The sequence below is a fragment of the Castor canadensis genome, chromosome 19 (genome assembly GCF_047511655.1).
Source record: "Castor canadensis chromosome 19, mCasCan1.hap1v2, whole genome shotgun sequence".
In the NCBI taxonomy this organism is placed as follows: domain Eukaryota; kingdom Metazoa; phylum Chordata; class Mammalia; order Rodentia; family Castoridae; genus Castor; species Castor canadensis.
Window position 1 is genome coordinate 28,055,987 of NC_133404.1, and position 21,463 is coordinate 28,077,449.

Consider the following 21,463-nt stretch of genomic DNA (forward strand, 5'->3'; position numbering starts at 1 on the left):
CCCGCTTCCTGTGGGATGCTGTGCAATTCTCTTTGTCATTGCCTCTGTCATGCTTACTCTTCTGTAGCCAGAGCCCTGTCCAAAGCCACCTGGAAATCACTTACCACGAGGGAGAGAGGCCTTTTCCATGAGACGACACCAATGAGTCCTGACAGCAGCACCTGGAGGGGCAGAGGGTGCAGGAAAGTGAGACGCTTGGAAACCTTTTGTGAGCCATCAAACCAACCTCAACCACTTCCACCTGGCCAAGAGTAACGGCCTGCAGTCACACTGCCAGGCACACTCAGCATCTCCAGCCACCAGGGTGACAGTGACAGACTTCCAGAAAGACCCTCCACCAGGCTGTTTAGCCCTCCTTGGTTCACAGTCTAAGCTATTTGACTGCTCTTTAAAATCAGAGATGACTGAAAAGACTCTTTAGAAGAAAGGAGGCAGAGCTAATCCCACTCACAGCCACCCTGCCACAAACCAAGGTTGACCCCATCACACAGCCTCTTTTCTCCAGCCCCTTCTGTCCTCAGCACACCTCCACCTCACAATAGCAGGGTCTTCTTATGAGGCCCTGGAACTTTCTAGACCCAGCTCTGAGCAGCCCACCCCTTTCCCAGGTTAATCCCTGTCTCTGCCTTTGCCTCCAGTCATACCATCCCCTCTCCTGGTTCATCCCCATTGTCCTTATCACCCAGATATGTTGTCTTTGTCCCTTAGAGGAACTACTCAGCCCTTTGTCCAGTACCAGACCTACTTTCCTCCTAAGTCCATGTGACCCAGGGTAGACACTGGCTCTGGTCCCCACATTCCTGGCCTCCAGCATCCAAGATTGGCCAAGGGACCATGGAGACACAGCCACTTCTACCCATAACATAGACTCAGCCTCCACAACAAGGGCAGAAACTCTTCTTCCCAAGGCCACCCAAAGGTCATCAAATGCAGCAAGTGCAGACCTACACAGGACTGGCCACATCTTCCAGTGTGGGCTATTCTCCTCTAGGTCCCTGTGGTTCTGGCTCACCTGCTTTTCCTCCAACTCCCCAAGCTACTCTTCTCCTCAGCCTCCCACTAGGATCTCCTTCCCTCTCCCCAGATTCCCAAAAACTTCGTCTCTGGGTCCTTTGTCTCCTTTGCCCATGACTGCATAGGAGACCTGGCTATCAGGAGGCCCCTGGAACTTGGCACTGGTGTCTCCCATAGCCCAGAGCCCCACTCTGACCTCTGAGTAGCACACTGTCGCAGTCTCTGCTTCTGGTGCCTGTTGCCTTCGTCCCAACATGTTCAGAGAGGCACCTGCCACCTCCCCCTCCCAGATCTGTGCTCCTCTTGTAATCTTGACCTTCCAACAGTTGTACCCCTTCCAACTGGTCACTCAAACCCAGATCCTCTCCCTTGCCTACCATATCCAAACAGATTCAGGAAGGGGTGGGAGGCTGTGGCTTGCTCTTCAACAGGGCAATATGACAGAAGGCCCCATATAAGTAAGGTGTCTGGATACCAGGTCTCCTGAGAAGATGAATCACACATGTCTGCCACCAAGGGCAGGGGCCAGGTAGTTGGCAACCTAATAGACCTTGGCTGCCATTCCCCCTGGGATTTCAAAAGGACCTAGGAGACCCAGGAGGTGCATGGACTTAAAGATCCACAGGTCCTCTTGGTCACAAACCACATCCACCCTCAACCAGGTCTGTAGCAGGCAGGACACAACAGGGTCTATTCAATGTACACAAGTCTATCCTAAAAAGCAGTCAAGGTTGACAGTTATTTCCACTCATTTCCCATCCCCCAAGTCTCCTGTCTTGAGGATGATGCCCTTCGCCTTTTTCTTTGTATTCCAGCTCTAACGCTGGGCAAATCCTTCCTTGATATCTCACAGGTAGCTCTGCAGCCGAGTCTCACCATTTCTTCCAAATGCCTCTAGAACCTCTCTCTTCACCTCTACACTAATGCTTGAACATTTCAGACAGCCCCTCTAAGGCCAGGTTCATCACTCCCAGCAGACACACCATGGCCCCAAGCCACATTGCAACAGACAACAGGTGGCTACCTTATGAGAACTCTCACCATCATCTCACACTTGACAAATTCTAAATCCATTCCTTTAACTCCAAATCTTCCTCGTTTGGTCAACTTGAAATTTCTGCCAAGAAGGGCATTATTTTTCTGAGCTCACTCTATGGTTCAATGGGTCACAACACTGGATCAGTTCTTCTGGATGTCTCTCCATTTGTGTTCCTCTCTTTCCCCTCTGCTGCCACTGGCTTGTTTTACTTGCCCAACCAACAGTGCCATTCACTCATCTCTGTCCTCATAATGAATTGTGTTTAAAAGAAAAGGGACCTCTTTTTCTTGTCTCTGTCTCCCATCCCCACTCCTCCATGCCCATATTCCAAGGAAAAGCAATATGACCATACAGAGGTGATAACTTGCATGTCTGGAAGGTGGCCTTCACTAAAAGCCAACCATCATGGCACCTTGATGTTGGATTTTCAACTGTTTAATCCAATCAGTCTATGGTGGTTTGTATTTTAGCCCAACCTGACACATGCTGTGCTAATCAGGTTTACTCTCTCTCCATATATATATAATACTCTAACAAAATACTGGAAATGATGAGCTTATACGGAGAAAAGGTTTATTTGGGTTCACAGACTTGGAGGTTCTAATCCATGATTGATTGGCTCCACTGTTCTGGGCCTGAGACAAGGCAAGTATATCATGGTCAGAGTGTGTGGCACAACAAAGCCACTCACCAGCACCGGGAAGCAGACAGAGGGGCTGGAGTCCCACAGTTCCCTCCAAGGACACGCCTCCAATAACCCAAGGGCCTCCTTCAAAGCCCCACCTCTTTAAAGTTCTGCCCCTCCCCAACTAACCTGGGGACCAAGACACCTCCTCTGGTCAATGTTAGACCCAGGACAGTTGAGAGTATCTCTCAAAGGTAAAGAAATTTAAAGCCTTGCTCTGAAACTATTGTTCTTTGTTTGAACTATTTTTGCTCATTTCCAGCTACCAACGAGGATTGTGTTGCATGCTCTGATAGCTCAGTAATTCTTCAGGTTTATTTTATACCACTCCTTTGAGGAAAAGGGGTCATGGTTCTTGCTAGCCATGAAATTACTGTGACATGAAACCTTTGACCTGTTTAATTCACCAGTTTTGTTATTCAAAGTCCACAGTTTACAAAGAATATGGAGGAACTGAAGAGGGTCAGGGAGGTAACACACACACAGCTGTGAAAGAAAAGGCAAAGAGAACTAGGAAGGCACGATGCGGCTCAGAGAGAGTTTCCAAGCAGTCCTGGTTGTTAGAAGAAAACCAACCCACCCTTTTCCGAAACCACTTCCCCATTTTGCCTAGTGGAGGCAAGAGATAAAATTGAACATGAGACAGAACTTCCTGCTGTTGCAGTCAATGACGGGACAACAGACTGCCAGGAAGGAATGGCATCATTAGAGACTGTGTGATTCGTGCAGCTGCTGGACACAGAGATCTGGAATAAATCAGCTCATTAATTCTTGTCCTTTTACACTGAAAAGTTCTGCCCTGCCTACAACTTGAACTTCCCTCAGATCATGAAATCTGGTGCAAAAGCAAATGGTCAGGCAGTGGAGCAAGTCCTTCTGCAATGCAGGCTAAAAAGCCAATTGCATTAGCTCCCCAAACACACAGCAGGTATGCCCAATGGCTGCCATGAAGCCAGTCTGCAGAAATAAGCTGTTGCAAGTGGAGTGAGTGATACTCTGAGCTGCCTGGATTGAAAGAAGTCTATGGAGCCCCCTTCTCCAAAGCCTCTGGACTGTGGTGCTGTGCTGTGCCGTGCTGTGCTGTGCACCATTCTTCCTGTAGACTCATGGAGCAGCTCAACCTCCAACCCCACCTCACCCCCACCTCCATCTCCATTCTTGCTTTTTGCTGTTCTTTGTCTGGCCCTCACTAGGGCCACATGGTAAAGCTGGTTTGTGTGTGCAGACTTACATTCCTTTGTCTCCACCTCCAGGGACACTCATCATCACACCTACCTTGTCCATGACTGTGCGTCTTCCCATTACAACAATCCCCTCCTCATTGTTTTCTATCCAATCTTTTGCTTCCAGCTCATAGTCCCAACTCCCTTCACATCCTTTCCTCCTGGGGGCTGCACAGTACACCAACCCGTAATGTTCCCAAGGAAAGCCACCTTTCTTCTCAACCTACCTCCCCATGATAGAAAAATATCCATCTACAGTTTCCTTCTTTCCTCAAGTAGTAGTAGAACTATAAACAATGACAAACATAGCCCCATAAAAGAAAAAAAAATCCATTAATGTTGCAATGTTTAAGAATATTTTAAATAATTAAAAGAAAGTCAAGGCCAGGCACAGTGACTCACACTTGTAATCCCAGCTAGTTGGGAGGCTGAGATAGGAAGATCCTGGTTCAAGGCCAGTTTAGCCAAAAAAAGTTAGTGAGACCCTTTCTCAAAGAACAAACCAAGCATGGTGGTTCTCATCTGTAACATCTGCCAGGAGACAGAGATAGGAGTATTTCAGTCTGAGGCTGGCCCCAGGCAACAGTGTGAGACTCTTATCTTAAAAAAAAATTAAAGCAAAAAACCCAAGAGTGTGGCTCAAATGGTAGAGTTTTTGCCTAGCAAGCATGAGCCACTGATTTCAACCCACAGTACCGAAAAAAATAAGTCAAAGGTGAACTATAATTGCACACCCTGCTCAGCTGCAAGTATGTATGTTTCTTTGATATAAATTAATGCACAGATTCCTACTTCTTTGTCTTGGTTCTGGTCTGTGACATGCCATCTCCTCACAGGGCTGCTTATTCTGAAATTAGGTAATACATGCTTCACTGGATTTTGTTGTTACATAAGTTAACAAAGTTGCATATGTATTATTGTAACACATTTTTAAATGCTTTGATATTTTTAAATTTAAAAATAATTGGTTGCTTTATCATCCTATATATTTCACTTCATGCTTTAAGAAACCTTATTCAGAGAAAAGGTCCACAGCTTTCATCCACTAGATCGGCCATGCCAAAACTTATGAACCCCTAATTTGGAAGTTCCTTCAGTGCAGCTCTTTGGGTGGCAACCTGTCATATTTTTGCTAATCAGTAAATGCTTTATTTTGCCCCCATGCTTGAGAAATAGTTTGACTGTGTACACAGTTCTAGGTTGACAGACTCTTGTATCAACCATTTGAAACCATCATTCCACTGACTCTTGGCTGCCATTGGTGCAGTGAAGAACTCTGCCGTCCTATAACTTGTTCCTTGAGGGATGACGCTGTTTTACTGTAAAATATTTCTAGAACAGTCTCCTTGCCTTTGGAGTTCTGAACATTTTGCATGTAGAAGTGTATGTTGAGGTGTGTTTTGCTTTTTATTTATAAACCTTTGGAGCCATGTTGGTTCCCAATTTAGGAATTTGTAGTTTTCATTAATTCTATCAGATATTTTATAGCCAATGTCTCTTCAATCATTGTCCATGGTCCATTCTCTCTGTCAGGGACTCCAACACCCATGCATTGATTCTTTATGTTCCCCACTCAAAATCTCTTAAGTTATTTCTTTCATGTACTCCATAACCACGCCATCCAGTACTTCATTCTGGATAGTTGCTTTAGGAATATCTTCCAGAACACTAATTCTCTGTGCACCATGTTTAACACCTGTTGAATTATAAATTTGCATTTGTTTAGAAAATATCAATGACTATATTTTATGTAACTTGAAGCTTTCCTTTTATCTTTTTTCCAAACATAACTCTGTCTTTCAGATTGCTCCTGGTTGCATACTCATCTTTATGACTCTACTGAAAATTATTTTAAGTATTTCATGTACAGATGCTCTAGTTTCCAAGATGTATAGATCAAAGTGTAGTCTAAGTCTCCTCTTTGTTTCTACTGGTTCTCACTCCCTGTTTCTTGCTTGCTTTGATGCTTTGTGCTTAGAAGTGTTTGGCTGATCTGATTTGGTGAGGTTCTGTGGACCTGAGCTGGAAAATTCCCTCTCAAGAGGTATACTTCTGCTGGTAACTGGGAAGCATCTAGAATTTGGAAACACCATGATCCCTGAGGCTTTTGGCTCATAGTGCAATGTGGGAATCACAGGCAGAGCCCCACCTTGATGAGTTGCAGAGCTGCAGGGGACAGTCACACCCGAGGCAGGACCACTCTCCAGCCATGTGCTGGCTGACCTGGCATCTATCATTCTCACTCTAAACTCCTGCTTCAGCTTGGTGCTCTGCCCATAGTTCACAGTTTATTTCACAGTTTGGAGATGGATATGGAACCTCAAAGAACACCATGCCTTCAGGATAGGGTTTCCCTATAGAAGAAACATCTCTTCAAGCTCAGAGTCAGTCAAAGTGCCAGAATCAGAAGCCAGTCTCTCAGTCCTGTTTTTAATGGCCACTAATGTACCCTAATGGAAGAATAAATGGAAGCCACCTATTTTTCAAAAATCAAGAAACATTTCAAGTTATCAAAATAACCAGTGATTTCAGTTAAATAATAAAATTAAATTATATTCTTCATACATTTGAAAATATTCCATATATTTTACTATTTATTTAATCTTTTGGCCCCAAAAATCATGTTACTTATAAAGAAATCAAATGTTATCCCAAATAATTCTTTCCCTCCATTTTCCCCCAGAGAAAATACTTTTTCCCATCAAAGCTTTTTTTACTCAGTAACTTTCTCACATGCCAGAGAGAAACTATTGAGAAGAAAAGGATTTCATTCTCAAAAGCAAAAAGTTTAAAACCATCCCAGAATTAACTTCATGATAATGTATATCTTTAAAAAGTTAATCAAAAACTCCACTGAGGATTATTGAAAGAAGACTTTTAGTAAATGAACAGAAATACCATGTCCCCAAATAAGAACCTTTAATATAATAAAATTTTAATATCTTCAGATTTATAAATTGGTTTAGTAAAATCTCAATCAAAATCCCAGGGGGATGCTTTGAAGGTTGAAACAATGACTCAAAAATGTATCTGAAAGAAAAATTTATAAGTGGTGGCAGTACAGAAAGAAATGCCATTGAACTAAGGAGAGGGAGACAGGCTCACATACTGCCAGATACACTTTTCCTACTTTATAATTCTAAGTTACAAACTGCCAGGAACAAAAACACTTTAGAGAGCCATGAAAATCAAAAGTGGCTCAGGTCAGATAGATAAAAAAGAACAGAATATAAAGCACAGAAAAAGTCACAAGCATGTACTGGGAATTTTAAATTCTTATTTTTCTTAAATTGTAGTAAAATATACTTGCATAAAATTTACCTTTTTAACCCTTGAAGTGCATAGTTATTGGCATTCAGTACATCCACATTGTTATGCAAACATTCCTACCATTCCTCTCCAGGAAAAAATGTCATCTTGTAAAAAGGAAACTCTGGAGAGATTCCAAGATGGCGGCTAGAGGGAGGAAGCAGAAAGCGAGCGTCCTATAGTGAAATCTTGGAGAGACGCTGGAGACACACTTTGCAGGCATAATCACTGAGAAGAGACATAACTTTGACCCCTCCACACCTCCAGCTGGCGCAGAGAATCTCCACTTCACGTTAAATGGAGAAACCAGGAGGACCCCCAGGCTGCCAGTCGCCCGGACCCAGATGGCTTGGGAAGACGCAGGCCAGGTGAGCTTCGTGGTACCACGGTACTCCCACAGACAAGCCTGGGCCAGAGCAGCATAGCCCCCTGGACAGACCAACCTCCACCCAGGGAAAAAAGAGAAACTGACTCATAAGCAATAAGAACAATAAAGACATGCAGGAAAGAGGGTGGGGCGCACTGAGTGCTGAAGATTGGGGGAAGGGAATCCTTCCTGAGACTGTAAATAAACAAGCCGGGGAGGCCGGAGAGGCTCTGGCGGGAGCAGGGGTGCACGCACCCAGCAACCAGGAGCAGGAAAGCTTGTGAGAGTGGCGGAGGGAGGAAAACTCCACAGGAGAGGAGGGAAGACCCACTTCCCACGTGAACTGTAAACAAACATGGCGGCTGGCAGGAGCAGCAGCACTGCCCAGTAATCAGGAGCAGGAAAGCCTGTAAAAGTGGCGGTGGGAGGAAAACTCCACAGGAGAGGGGGGAAGACCCACTTCCGATGTGAACTGTAAATAAACATGCAGGCCTGACAACGCGGGTGCAGTGTCACCTTCCCCAGTGCTTGGAAAGGGGAAAGCTTGTAGCAGAGGCTCCCGCACAGGAGAACTATGAGTAAACAAAGCCTGCAGGGCCAGGTGAGTGCTAAGCTCACCCCTGAGATCTGCATAAATAAAGCCTCCAGCAACAGCAGGCTGACAGCAGCGAGCAGGCAAGCCACAGCTGCAGATACCATTCTCAGAACTGTCTCCAGACTCTTTTTTTTCTTTTTCTCCCTACCTTTGGTGAGAGAACAATTGAATTACACCTGCAAGCTGAAAAACTTACTGAAACTGTATTACATTTGAACTTGGGACACTTGGTGGGGTTTTGTGTGTGTGTGTGTGTGTGTGTGTGTGTGTGTAGTTTTGTTCTATTTTATGCGTCCCCTTTGATGAGACAACTACAGAACAACATCTGAGGCACCATGTACAGGATTGGAGACTGAGACGGACACCCAAATTATTAAGACAGAAACTTCATTGTATTTGAACTTGGAGGTTTTTTTGGTTTTTTGGGTTTTTTTTAATTTTCTATTTTTCATTTTATTTTAATTCATTTTTATATACAGATATTTCTTTCATTTACTTATTTTTTATTTTTATTCTTATCTTTATTTTTTTATTTTTGATTTTCAATCCTCTGTCTCTCTAATGTCTGTTCAGCTTACTGTCGATTAGTACACTAATGCTCCCTGTTTATACCTTTGAAACTTTCTTGTCTGATACCTTGTTCTGTTTTTTCCCTCTTGTCTGTGTATTTCTTTTTCCCTTTTCTTTAACTTCTTGCTTTCCATCTCAGCTCACCCTCCCATTCTAAATATTACCATTGTTATTATTACAAGCTAGAAAATACTTAATTGCACACAGTACAGGGACAGTAACAACACCAAAGACAATGACGGGAAGACAGAAAAAACAGGGAAACCAGTTCCCCACAGGAAAAAATTAGTACAGGAACCAGAGGGGAATGAAGAAAACAGATACTCAGATCCAGACTCCAACAAAATGAAGATAAACTATGCCAAAGGAACCAGTGAAGCCCACAAGAATAATTTAAAAGAAGACATACTACAGGTACTCAATGAGAATTTTATAGAGATGATACTGGATAGGGTCAACCAAAATGTACAGGAGACACTCAAGAAATTCCAAGACAACAAAAATAGAGAATTTGAAGAAGCAAAAGAAGAAATAAAGGAAACCATAGAAGCACTGTACAAACACCAAAGTGAAAGACAGAACACAATGAATAAACAGATAAATGAAGTCAGTTCAAAAATAGACAACATTAAAGAGGAAGCCAGCAAGGATATGGAAAACCTCAGAAAACAGAATGAAACAGAACTGCAAAACAAAATGGAAGGCCAATCCAGCAGAATAGAACAAACAGAAGACAGAATCTCAGAACTCAAAGATGAAATGGTAATTAAAGGAAAACCCAAAGAACTATTAACTAAACAACTCAAGACCTGTGAAAAGAAAATGCAAGAACTCACCGACTCCATCAAAAGGCCAAACTTGAGAATCATGGGCATTGAAGAAGGAGAAGAGGTGCAAGCGAAGGGAATGCGTAATATATTCAACAAAATAATAACAGAAAATTTCCCAAATCTATAGAAAGATATTCCCATACAGATGCAAGAGGCCTCCAGGACACCAAACAGACCAGATCAAAATAGAACTACCCCACGACATATCATCATTAAAACAACAAGTTCAGAAACTAAGGAAAGAATATTGAAGGCTGTAAGAGAGAAAAAACAAGTAACATACAAAGGTAAACCCATCAAAATCACAGCAGACTTCTCAACAGAAACATTAAAAGCAAGAAGAGCGTGGGGTCAGATCTTCCAGGCACTGAATGAAAATAACTTCAACCCTAGGATACTCTACACAGCAAAACTATCATTCAAAATAGATGGAGCAATAAAAGTCTTCCATGATAAGCAGAAACTAAAACAATACGTGACCACAAAGCCACTACTACAACAGATTCTGCAAGGGATTCTGCACACAGAAAGTGAAACCCAACTTAACCATGAAAAGACAGGCAGCACCAAACCACAGGAAAAGAAAAGGCAAGACAGTAGAGAGTAACCTCAACTTAGGTACACACAATCAAACCTTCAAACAACTAAGACAAATAAATGACAGGAATCACCACATACCTATCAGTACTAAAGCTTAATGTTTAACGGACTTAATTCACCCATCAAAAGGCACCGCTTGACGAAATGGATTAAAAGGGAAGATCCAACAATTTGTTGCTTGCAGGAGACCCATCTCACCGACAGAAATAAGCATATGCTTAGGATGAAAGGCTGGAAGAAGATTTACCAAGCCAATGGCCCCCGAAAACAGGCAGGAGTAGCAATACTTATCTCTGACAAAGTAGACTTCAAACCTACATTGATCAAATGAGATAAAGAAGGGCATTCCATACTAATAAAAGGGGAAATAGACCAAAAGGAAATAATAATTATCAACCTGTATGCACCCAATATCAACACACCCAATTTCATCAAACATACCCTGAAAGACCTAAAAGCATATATAAATGCCAACACAGTGGTTGTGGGAGACTTTAACACCCCGTTATCATCAATAGATAGGTCATCCAAACAAAAAATCAATAAAGAAATCCAAGATCTAAAATATCCAATAGATCTAATGGACCTAGTTGATGTCTACAGAACATTTCATCCAACTTCAACACAATATACATTCTTCTCAGCAGCCCATGGAACCTTCTCCAAAATAGATCATATCCTAGGGCACAAAGCAAGCCTCAGCAAATATAAGAAAATAGAAATAATACCATGCATACTATCTGACCACAATGCAGTAAAAGTAGAACTCAACAACAAAAGTAAAGACAAAAAACATGCAAACAGCTGGAAACTAAATAACTCATTACTTAATGAACAATGGATCATCAATGAAATAAAAGAGGAAATTAAATAGTTCCTGGAAGTCAATGAAAATGAAAACACAACCTACCGGAACCTATGGGACACAGCTAAGGCAGTCCTGAGAGGAAAGTTTATAGCCATGAGTGCATATATTAAAAAGACTGAAAGATCCCAAATCAATGACCTAATGATACATCTCAAACTCCTAGAAAAACAAGAACAAGCAAATCCCAAAACAAATAGAAAGAGAGAAATAATAAAAATAAGAGCTGAAATCAATGAAATAGAAACCAAAAAAACCATACAAAGAATTAATGAAACAAAAAGTTGGTTCTTTGAAAAAATAAACAAGATTGATAGACCCCTGGCAAACCTGACTAAAATGAGGAGAGAAAAAATCCAAATTAGTAGAATAAGGAATGCAAAATGGGAGATAACAACAAACACTATGGAAGTCCAGGAAATCATCAGAGACTACTTTGAGAACCTATATTCAAATAAATTTGAAAATCTTAAAGAAACGGACAGATTTCTAGATACCTATGATCATCCAAAACTGAACCAAGAGGAAATTAATCACCTAAATAGATCTATAACACAAAATGAAATTGAAGCAGCAATCAAGAGTCTCCCCAAAAAGAAAAGTCCAAGACTTGATGGATTCTCTGCTGAATTCTATCAGACCTTTAAAGAAGAACTGATACCAACCCTTCTTAAACTGTTCCACGAAATAGAAAGGGAAGGAAAACTGCCAAACACATTTTATGAAGCCGGTATCACAATTATCCCAAAACCAGGCAAAGACACCTCCAAAAAGGAGAACTATAGGCCAATCTCCTTAATGAACATTGATGTAAAAATCCTCAACAAAATAATGGCAAACCGAATTCAACAACACATCAAAAAGATTATTCACCACGACCAAGTAGGCTTCATCCCAGGGATGCAGGTGTGGTTCAACATATGAAAATCAATAAACATAATAAACCACATTAACAGAAGCAAAGACAAAAACCATTCGCTGGCAAATGGATGGACTTGGAGAACATCATTCTGAGTGAGGTTACCCTGGCCCAAAAGACCAAAAATCGTATGTTCTCCCTCATATGTGGACATTAGATCAAGGGCAAACACAACAAGGGGATTGGACTTTGAGCACATGATAAAAGCAAGAGCACACGATAAAAGCGAGAGCACACAAGGGAGATATGAGGATAGGTAAGACACCTAAAAAATTAGCTAGCATTTGTTGCCCTTAACGCAGAGAAACTAAAGCAGAAACCTTAAAAGCAACTGAGGCCAATAGGAAAAGGGGACCAGGAACTAGAGAAAAGGTGAGATCAAAAAGAATTAACCTAGAAGGTAACACACACGCACAGGAAATCAATGTGAGTCAATGTCCTGTATAGCTATCCTTATCTCAACCAGCAAAAACCCTTGTTCCTTCCTATTATTGCTTATACTCTCTCTGCAACAAAATTAGAAATAAGGGCAAAATAGTTTCTGCTGGGTATTGAGGGGGTAGGGGGGAGAGGGAGGGGGTGGAGTGGGTGGTAAGGAAGGGGGTGGGGCAGGGGGGAGAAATGACCCAAGCCTTGTATGCACATATGAATAATAATAATAAAAAAACGAAACTCTGCACCCATTAAACAAGAACTCACCATTTCCCACTACTGTGCCCAACACCCTATCCCCACCATTCTACTTCCTGTTTCTGTGAATTTGACAACTATAGGTAATTCACAGAAATGGAATCATAATGTCTGTCTTCATTCCACTTAAAATAATATCTTCAAGTTTTATCCATGTCATAGCATGTCAGAATTTCCTTCCATTTTAAGACTGTATAATATTCCATTTGTTTATCCATCCATCCATCTACCCATCCATCACAGATACTTGGGTTGCTCCCATTTTCAGCTGCTTTGAATAATGCTGCTGTCAATATGGGTGTGCATGTGGTAATTCTATTTTTAATTGCTTGAGGAATGGCCATACAGAGGCTGCACCATTTTACATGCCCATGAGCTGTGCATAGAGGTTCCAGTTTCTCAAATCATTGCCATCATTCATGGATTTCTGGTTTCTTGCTCACTTTTTTAAATAACAGCCATCCTAATAGATATGAAGTTTGTATCCTGTCCGTTTGATTGCATTTTCTAACAAAGAGTGACATTTAACCTCTTGTCACGTGGTTGTTGGCCATCTGTGTAACTTTGGAGAAATTCAAGTCCAGTCCTTTCCCTGACTTTGGAGTTCTCTCCTATTTAGGTATGACTGACCAAAAAAAAAAAAAAAAGTTGCTATTTTCATCCACAAATATACTGTGAAATGATTACCACAATCGAGCTAACTTGATAAGATTGCATCAAACTCCCTTGTTTTGTGTTTGTTTTGGGTTTCTACATAGGGGTTGAACGTAGGGCCTTGTACTTGCTAGGGAGGTGCTCTACCACACGAGCCACACCCCAGCCCTTTTTACTTTAGTTATTTTGGGGATAGGGTCTCACTTTTTGCCCAGGCCATCCTGAACCACAATCCTCCTATTTATGCTTCCCAAGTACCTGGGATGACAGGCACACTGCACCACATCCCATTATTGGTTTTGTCTGGGGTGGCCTCGAACTATGATCTTCTCGATCTCCACTTCCTGGGTTAGAATTATAGACATGCCACCACACCTGGCTATAACTACCATTTTTTTTGTTCTGTGTGTTGTGAGAGCACTGGAGATCCACTCTTTCAGCAAATTTCAATGCACTGTTATTAACTATGGTCGCCACTTTGGACTCTAGGTAATCCTTATCCTATAACTGAAAATTTGTGCTCTTTTGACCAAGACCTGCCCTTTCCACATTCCCAGCCCCTGGTAGCTACCCTTCTACACTCTGTTTGTAAGAGTCGGATTTTGCTCAGAGTGCACAGTGAAGTGAAGTCATTCGGTATTTGTCTTTCTGGGTCTAGTTTATCTCCATCACCATATATCCTCCAGATTCATCTGTGCTGTCAAAAAGCTTTTACCCAATTTTCAATTGCTTACCTTTTGGTTGGCTTGTAGTAGCTCTATATATATTAAATACAATATATTTTACAATATATATACATAAATGTATATATTTATACATTTATGTATATTATATATATAAATGTACCTATATAAATTTTATATATATAAATACCTTAGGATAAGTGGTTTTCAAATATTTAACAGAACAGAAAGAGGTTTTCTTTTTATTCTATTATATCCTTTGATCCACAGGTTCAAATATCAAATGAAATCCAATTTTCCTACTTTTTCTTTTATTGCTGTGCCATTGGTGTCATATCCCAAAAACCACAAAACACTGCCAAATCTGGAGTAATGAAAATTTCCTCCTGTGGTTTCCTCTCAGGGTTCATGGTCTTAGCTCTTACATTTAGAACTCTGACCTATTTTGAGTCAACTTGAGTGTATGATGTCAGATAAGGGTCCAATTCCATTGTTTTGCCTATGGACACATTAAATTAGTTGTGTGTGGCATCTTAAGAGAACACGTGAAAAGTTAACCACACAGATAAGTAACTAAAATTATAAATAGGCAATCTCCCCTCAAAATAAATTACTGAGATAAACAGCTCCAAAGGTATTCATAAAATAGAAAGCAACAGGATGACAATCATCCCTGCACATCAATGCACACCACAGCAGGAAGGGCTGCAAAACCCATGAGAAACAGAACGATGACAACCTCTACTTGCCCGGTGCCAGTGGCTCACACCTGTAGTCCTAGCTACTTGGGAGTCTGAGATCAGGAGGGCTGCAGTTCAAGGCTAGCTAGTCCATGGAAATAGTTTGGGAGAACCCATCTCCAAAATAACCACAGCAAAATGAACTAGAGGTATGGCTGAAAGGGTATCTGCTTTGTGAATGTGAAGCCCAATCAAACTCGACTCCCACCAAAAATAAATAATCATAATAATAATAAAATCTTTACTCAAAGAAATCCCAAAACTCCCAAGTCCAAAATGGCATGGATGATTTTCTAGAAAAGTATGCACTACAACTCATCGTATAAAAGACGAAAATATTAAACAGTTCTATAAACAGTAAGAGGTCAGGAAAGTGGTCAAATGACTAGGAACCAATTCTTCAAAAATTTCATTGTACAGAGACTTCCAACATTGTAAAAATCTTTTCTAGGCAAAGAAGGAAAAAGGTCACTTTTCAAATTCTTTTTGCAAAGGTCAGCCTAACAATTACCAACTAATGAAATACACAAGAACAGAAAATGGACCAATTACTTTTACACAAAGGTGAATAATACCTAAATAAAACATTCAAACAATGAAATCCACTTATAATATTAATGTGTGCTAATTTAAAAGCAAAATATAATTTAAAGAATATTTGAAAGCAGCGTTCAGCAGCACATTTAAAAGAACAAAGCATAACACAGGGCAGCTCATGTCAGGAATAAAAAGATGGTTCAAGAAGAGGAAACGAAGCATACTGATAAAATTAACCATTAATGTAACAAAAATGAAAAACATGATCCTTCAGGAAGGCATGAAAGACACTTGAGAAAACTCTACCTATATTTTTATGAGAAAAGCGCTCTTAGTTTAAGAAGACAAGATAAAGGTATCCATATCTCCCACTTATGTTTAAAATTATTCTGAAAACACTAATTTGTATAAAGAATTATGAGATGACTCAAAAGATCCTCACACCCCAGTGCACCTGCCCTGTGTAACCCTCCCTGGTACACGGGCAGGACCACAGTTAAGATGGAGTGCCAATGTCTGCTTAGTCGGTTATGCCACCTGGTAGGGTTTAACAATGGGAACGAGTTGTGAGAAATGTGTCCTTTGCTGATTTGGTCACTGTGAGACCATCATAGAGTTTGTTCACGCAAACCTACATGGTATAGGTCAGTCACTCCATGTTTGGTTGTGGGACTGGGATTTGAACTCAGGGCCTCATCTTGCTAGGCAAGTGCTCTACCACTTGAACTAGGCTCCAAGTTCTTTCTTGCTTTTTAGTTTATTTTTCAGATAGGGTCTCACTTTTTGCCTGGGGCCAGTTTGGATCATGAGCCCCCTACCTCCACCACTCACATAGCCTGGAATACAGGCCTAGGCCACCACACTTTTCTTATATTTTTGAGATGAGGTCTTGCTAATTCCACCTCCCTCCCACAGCTAGCCTCAAGCCTTGGTCCTCCCATCTCTACCTCCCACATAGCTGGGATTTCTATGTAGTCTCTTGATGAAATCAAGAAATACAGTCAACTAGCAAAACACCATGTTTCTCTTTTTATCTTTTATGTTTTTTCTTCTACAAAATTGGAGAACAGGTTCTACCTGGGGGGTGGGGGGGTGGCAACGGTGGAGGGGGAGGTTGTGGGGAAAGGCTAGGAAGAGGAATACAGTGTAGATAATGTGTGCACATGTATGTAAATGCAAAAATGAGACCTGTTGAAACTGTTCCAGGAATCAGGGGAGGGGGGGAATTCAAGTATGATATATTTGATATATTGTAAGAACTTCTGTAAATGCCACAATGTACCCCCACCCAGCACAACAATTAAAAAAAAAAGAAATGCAGTAAACACAAGATGTGTGAGGCACAGTGTTTTACAGTGAACTAGGTTTTAGAATCACACTCTAAATTAATGAGGAACAGTACAACCTAGTAACTGCACAAACCAAGAATGATCATTTGTTTTTGCTATCAGGTATGACATCCTACACACAGTCGTCTGGGTTATACTTTTATACACTCTGCAGCCCAGTAGGTTCGTTAGCACCAGTGTCTCCACAAACACGTAAGAAACCTACTGTGCTATGATATTGACACAGCTATGCCATCGGTAGTGATAAGAATTTTTCACTTCCTCTATAACCTTATGGAGCTGCTGACATATATGCTGTCTGTCATGGGCTGAAACAAGTGGTATACAGTGGTATTTGGGTCCTAAATCAGTTTGCTGTTGAGTTAAAAGGGAGATTCTTCTAGGTGGGCCTTCCCTAATCAGGAAAACCCTTGGGGCAGGCTGCTCTGTTGCCAATGGTGTAAGACATGGAGGGATCCCAGTACTGGCTGTGAAGACACAAGCTGCCATGCTGTGACTGCTGCTGCTGAGAGCTGACTGCTTGCAAGAAAACAGGGGCCTGAGTCTTAAAATTCCCCAAAATGAATCCTGCCAAGAGCCTGAGGGAGTTTAAAAGTAGTTCTCACTTTAAGTCAAGCATCTGACCTCATTCAAATTTCAGCCTTCAGATCCTATGTAGGAACCTGACAAAAACGTCCCAGACTCCTGACCCATGGAAACACAGAAGTGATGAATTTGTGTTGTCCTGAACCGCCAGGCTCGTGGTAATCTATGACACAGCAATAGAAATGAAAGCAATGAATAAAATAGCATGAAAAAGAGAGCAAAGTTGTAAATATTGCAAAGTGTGCAAAGTTATTCCTGTTGAAAAATCATATGATTGTGTAACTTGAAAGCACAGGAAAATGACTGGAAACTAAACACAAAACTCTAAGGGAATTTAGTACATTATCTGATTATAAAAATCAATACGTTGAAAAGTATACTCATTGTCATATTTACTGAGCTCTGACTGTATACCAAGTACAAGTACAAGTGCTTGTATTTCAACTCTGACACTTGACCACCCTTAAAGGTATGTGTGATTTTTCCCCCTTTATTGTTGTGTTGGGTGGGGTACATTGTGGCATTTACACAGGTTCTTACAATATATCAAATATATCACATTTGAATTCACCCCCTCTACCATTCTCCTTTATCTCTCTCACCTCCCAGATTCCTGGAACAGTTTCAACAGGTATCATTTTTTCATTTACCTACATGTGCACACATTTTTTGCACCATTTTCATCCTCCTACTCCCTTTCTCTGCCACCTCCCCCCTTCCACTGATGCCAACCTGTTCCACCCCCTCCCCTTGGACAGGACCTGCTCCATCCTCCAAATACCTTATTTTTTTATATTTTAATTTTTTAGTGGTATTGGGGTTTGAACTCAAGGCCTCATGCTTGCCAGGCAGGTCCTCTTACCGTTTGAGCCACTCCATCAGCCCAAAATAAATGGAATTTTTTTGGGGGGGTGGGACTGGGGCCTGGACCAGGGCTTCATGCATGCAAGCAGGCACACTACTGCTTGTGCAATACCTCCAGCCTGGTCTGTGTGTTTCTTGTGCCCATGCACAGGAGAGCAAATAGAAACACCAAGAGGTTAAGTGACATGTCCCCATGTTACCATGGTAGGTAGCATTGAGATGCACGTGCTTAAGTTACAGAATAATTGCTTTCCTACACATATGCAAGCAAGGACTGGTTAAAACAGGAGTAAAATTAGAGATTCCACATAAAACAGTAAGTGAAAAGGCAGGATGTCTTGGAATAAACAGACCTAATAAATGAAGAAGAGCAATATCAAGAAAGTTTTTAAACTGAGAAACACAAAAAACTTCATTATTAGATTGAAGAAGAAAACATTCATTTTTAAAATGAAAGAACTAAATAATATATAAGTTCCATGCAATCCCAATTAAAATATTTAAAAGGAATAAAGAAAATCTATGTAATAAAAAGCGAACTGACTAGTCACTTGAAAAGAAATAAAACTTAGTTTCTACTTCAGTCTCTACACAAAAAGAAATTCCAAAGGAATCAAAGCAGAAAACACAAATTAAAGTGTGAAAGTTCTAGAAGAAAATAGGAAAGATTTTAAAACAATCTTGAAGTCAGCCTTTAAGAGATGACACAGAATGAGGAGTCAGTCACAACAGAAAAGATTGGTTGGTTTAATTTATTTAAAAAACAAAACAAAACACGTCTATGTGGTAGAGTGAGTCTTTGTTCTCAGTCACACAGCCTGTCCATACAGGAAGTCTAGCTGTGTCTTTGACATCAGAGTGGGTGGCATACTGAGCTCAAGGTTGGGCTTGGCCATGGGACCTGCTTGACCATCTGGGTGGAAGTAGTGCTCACCATCACCTAAGGCCTGTGGATGCCTTAGGAAGGAAGGAAGGAAGGAAGGAAACAAGGAACGACACAGGTGGCCACTGTCCCTTCAAGCCTGGGCCCAGAAGGACCACATGGCACAGATCCAAACCCACATGGAAGCCTGTAGCCAACAGCAGGCCCACCCAAGCAGAGCTGCAAACCCACAGGAGAGCGTAAAAGGCTGCTCCTGTCAACCACTGAGTTTTGAGGGTGATTTTTAATGTGGTGTTATTATGACTTAAAAATTAGGATATAAAATCCAAAATCAATTTTAAATGGGAAAAATATTAATAATGAGTATAATAGACAAAGATTGACTTTCTTAATTTACAAAGTATTCATACATATGAATAAGAAAAACAACTCAATAGGAAAAAAATAGCTAGAATTGTATGAAGAGGATGTTCACATTTGGAATGGGGAATAAGCCATTAAACATTTAAACTTAAGCATTTAAGATAAATATTTTTATCCATCACCCCAGCAATATTTTGGTGAAGTTTTCATAAAACCCAGTAGTGGCAGAGAGTATAGGGAGGTGTCCAGTTAATCAAAATTGATGTTGGTATAACTTTCGATAGGCTTCGTTGGGGGTAATGTTGATAATATCTCTCAAAAGGAAACATATACTTATTCACATCCAGTGACTTCTCTACTGGGAATTTATTCTGCGGATAACATAGCAGAAGCATTCTGCTTACTGCAAAATCCTGAACCAGTGTGTAGCAATACAGGCTAGTTAACTAAACTAATATTTACATACAATGTGAATATACATGTTATCTTAACTTTTAGTGGTAGGCTGGTAGCCTGCCTCTTGGGCCACACTTCCAGTCTTTTTTTTTGCTTTAGTTATTTTTCAGGTAATAAGGTCTCACACTTTTGCCTGGTTCTGGCCTCAGACATGGTTCCAGCATGGCTCTGATCACAAGTGCATGCCACCACACCAGGTTTATTGATTAAGCTGGGGTCCTGCTAACTTTTTGCCTAGGCTGGCCTCAAGCCTCCATGAGGCTCCATCTCCTGGGGCTGGGATTATAGGAATGAGGCACTGTGTCCAGCCAACATGAATATATACATTATGAAACTTGAGGTCGATCTAGTCAGGCTGATGTAAAATGACCTTAAAGATAAAAAACTGACAAGGAAGACACAGCCTGGTGTGGGATCCCAGGTGGCATAAGCAAGAAGAAGAGGATGCGTGTTGGTACTACAGACATGATTCTCTCTGGAAGGATGCATAAGAAAACTGGCAATTAGAAACTTAATTAGAAGGAGAATGATGGAGGGGGCAAATTCAACTATGGTGTATTTTAAAAATTTGTTTAAATGTCACAATGTACCCCCAGTACTACAAAAAGAAAAAGCAACTGAATTAGGGAAGAGGGAGAGGGAGACTTGTTTTTAGACATGTAATTTTCTACGATATTAATCTTAAATCCATGAATGTATTATGCAATGCATATCTTAAACTACCAATATCATCTGAAGCTATAATTCCACTTCTAAGTATTAATCAATAGATTATTTAAAATTTTGAAAACCAAAGTGACCTAGGTGCTCAGCAAGAGAGAACTGCTTCCATGTATTGGGTCTTCCCATTGCCACCATTAAAAGCATGTTATGGAAGGGTATTTAATACCATGTGGACACGCCCATAACCAAAAAAGAAAAGAAAAGCCAGTTACAAAATGGAATAGAAGACAGAAGATTTCCCTTCTCTTAAGTAAATAAACACATGGAGACACTAATACACAAGTACATCAGGAAGTCAGGAACTGTGTCTCAAAGGTATCGTGGTCAACTCCCGACACTGTGTGGTGAAAATGTGATGTATATATGTAAATGTATATATATATACATATTTATGTTTTATATATATACATATATACCTATACACACATATACAATGGAGTTTTATTCAGCCATCAGGAAGAACAAAACCACGTGGTTTGAAGGGAAATGGATGCAATTGCAGGATATCATGTTAAGTGAAGCAAGCCAGGCTCAGCAACACAAAGGTCATTGTGAATGTCCTTTAATAATAATACAAACAATATTATGAAAAACAGGTCATGCTCAAGGGGAGGTCACTTACAGGAGAGGGAGGGTAAAGGAAGAAAGTTAAGAAGGTGAATATGGTTGATGTACTTCCTATACAAGAATGAACATAGAATTTTTAAACCTGTTGAAACCATCAAAAGAAAGGGACTAAGGTAGAAAGGAGAAAAATAGAGGGGATGAACTAATTCAGGTTATAATACATATATACATGGAAATGTCAGAGTGAAACACCCTATATAGCTCTCTTAAACAAACAAAAATGCCTTTTTTTAAAAATGGAGAACAAAATAGTAAAACAGGTCCTGTCTCGGTTGGGGGGGTGACAATGGTCA

The 21,463-nt window shown here is 40.7% G+C and overlaps 1 protein-coding gene across 4 annotated transcripts in view; it reads right to left on the reverse strand.

Annotated features, from left to right (window-relative positions):
- Entrep2 (endosomal transmembrane epsin interactor 2) overlaps positions 1–21,463 on the reverse strand; it is a 469,028-nt gene that overhangs the window by 271,068 nt on the left and 176,497 nt on the right. For all 4 annotated transcript variants that reach the window (XM_074061963.1, XM_074061962.1, XM_074061964.1 and 1 more), the window contains exon 2: positions 105–161. In XM_074061963.1, coding sequence (XP_073918064.1) covers positions 105–161 — 57 coding nt within the window. The remainder of the gene's footprint in view (positions 1–104; positions 162–21,463) is intronic.